General features: G+C 70.3%; 1 protein-coding gene across 1 annotated transcript in view; it reads left to right on the top strand.

Moving 5' to 3' along the window:
- The window catches only part of FER1L5 (fer-1 like family member 5), a 17,703-nt gene that overhangs the window by 6,248 nt on the left and 10,010 nt on the right, over window positions 1-1,445 (top strand). Inside the window, exons 20-23 of the mRNA XM_026042547.1 lie at window positions 29-335; window positions 613-744; window positions 812-975; window positions 1,042-1,156. Of these exons, the coding sequence (XP_025898332.1) occupies window positions 29-335; window positions 613-744; window positions 812-975; window positions 1,042-1,156 (718 nt within the window). The remainder of the gene's footprint in view (window positions 1-28; window positions 336-612; window positions 745-811; window positions 976-1,041; window positions 1,157-1,445) is intronic.

Raw genomic sequence — 1,445 nt, forward strand, 5'->3', positions numbered from 1 at the left:
CACCATTGACCAACCTGGTTCACCCCAGCATCACCTGGGCACCATTCACCGTCCCGGTTCACCCCAGCATCACCCGGGCACCATTGACCAACCTGATTCACCCCAGCATCACCCAGGGACCAGTTGCCATCCTGGTTCACCCCAGCCTCACCTGGGCACTGTTCACCGTCCTGGTTCACCCCAGCATCACCCGGGGACCATTCACCATCCCGGTTCACCCCAGCATCACCCAGGCACCATTCGCCAACCTGGTTCACCCCAGCATCACCTGGGCACTGTTCACCAACCTGGTTCATTCCAGGTGTCATCCTCTCTGCCATGCTGACATTGCCCGGGTACCATCCCACATCCCAGCCAGCATCCCGGCATCACCCCAGTGCCAGGTGACATCCTGGCTCCTGCCAGCACCGCCTGGCTATTGCCTGGCATCGCACCTGGCACCCCAGCACCTCCTCTGGGCCATCCCGCACCGCATTAGGCACTGCAGCTTTGCCTGGGCACCATCCGGGTACCCTTCCCCTGGCATTGCCCGGGCCCTGCCACCTCCGTGGCCCACCCCGGCGCGGCACGGGGAGCGGGTGACGTCCCGGCTGAGCGCGGTGCCGCCGGCAGGTACCGCGGGAGCAGGGCGAGCCCGAGGCCGTGTGCGCCCAGCTGCGCGTGCGGCTCTGGCTGGCGCTGGCGGCCGAGGGCACGGAGCTGGCGCGGCACCTCGAGGGCGCCCTGCAGGTCCACGCCGAGACGGTGAGCGTGCCCGCGGGGCCCCGGCGTCCCCGGCGTCCCCTCCGTGACCGCCGGCCGCTCCCCGCAGTACGAGAACCAGCTGAAGCTCCTCGGCAAGTGGGGCACCCGGGGGCTGGTGGCCCGGCCCGTCTTTTCCGACGTCACTGGCAAAGTGGCCCTGCCCCGGGACAAGCTGCGCCCGCCGCGGGGCTGGCGCTGGGACGGCGAGTGGCGCGTGGAGCCGCAGCGGCGGTGAGCCACCGTGTCCCCGTGTCCCTGCCACGGGGAGCACGGTGCCACCGGTGCCACCGCCACCAGGCTGCTGCTGGACACGGAGACCAACGTGGCCAAGGTGCTGGAGGAGGTTTACGAGAACCAGAGCCGCCGGCCCGGCGGGGACTGGGCGCCCGCCGCCGTGCCCCACACCGACGCCGTGAGCCGGGGCAGGGCGGGCGCCTGGCGCCTCCGCGCCCGGGGGGGACACAAGCGGGACAGGAGTGTGACAGGGCCCCGCCTGGCATGAGTGGGTCGGGCTCAGCCCCTGAGGGAGGTGACACAAGCGCGCCAGGGCTCAGCCCTTGGGGGGGTGACATAAAAGCACCAAGGCTCAGCCTCCAGCGGGTGACAGGAGTGTGCCAGTGCTCAGCCCAGCACGGGTGACACGAGCGCAGCAGGGCTCAGCCCAGTGCAGGTGACACAAATGCAGCCGTGCTCAGCCCAGC

The sequence above is a fragment of the Nothoprocta perdicaria genome, unplaced genomic scaffold (assembly GCF_003342845.1).
Source record: "Nothoprocta perdicaria isolate Ctin4 unplaced genomic scaffold, notPer1 scaffold_103, whole genome shotgun sequence".
Taxonomy (NCBI): Eukaryota; Metazoa; Chordata; class Aves; order Tinamiformes; family Tinamidae; genus Nothoprocta; species Nothoprocta perdicaria.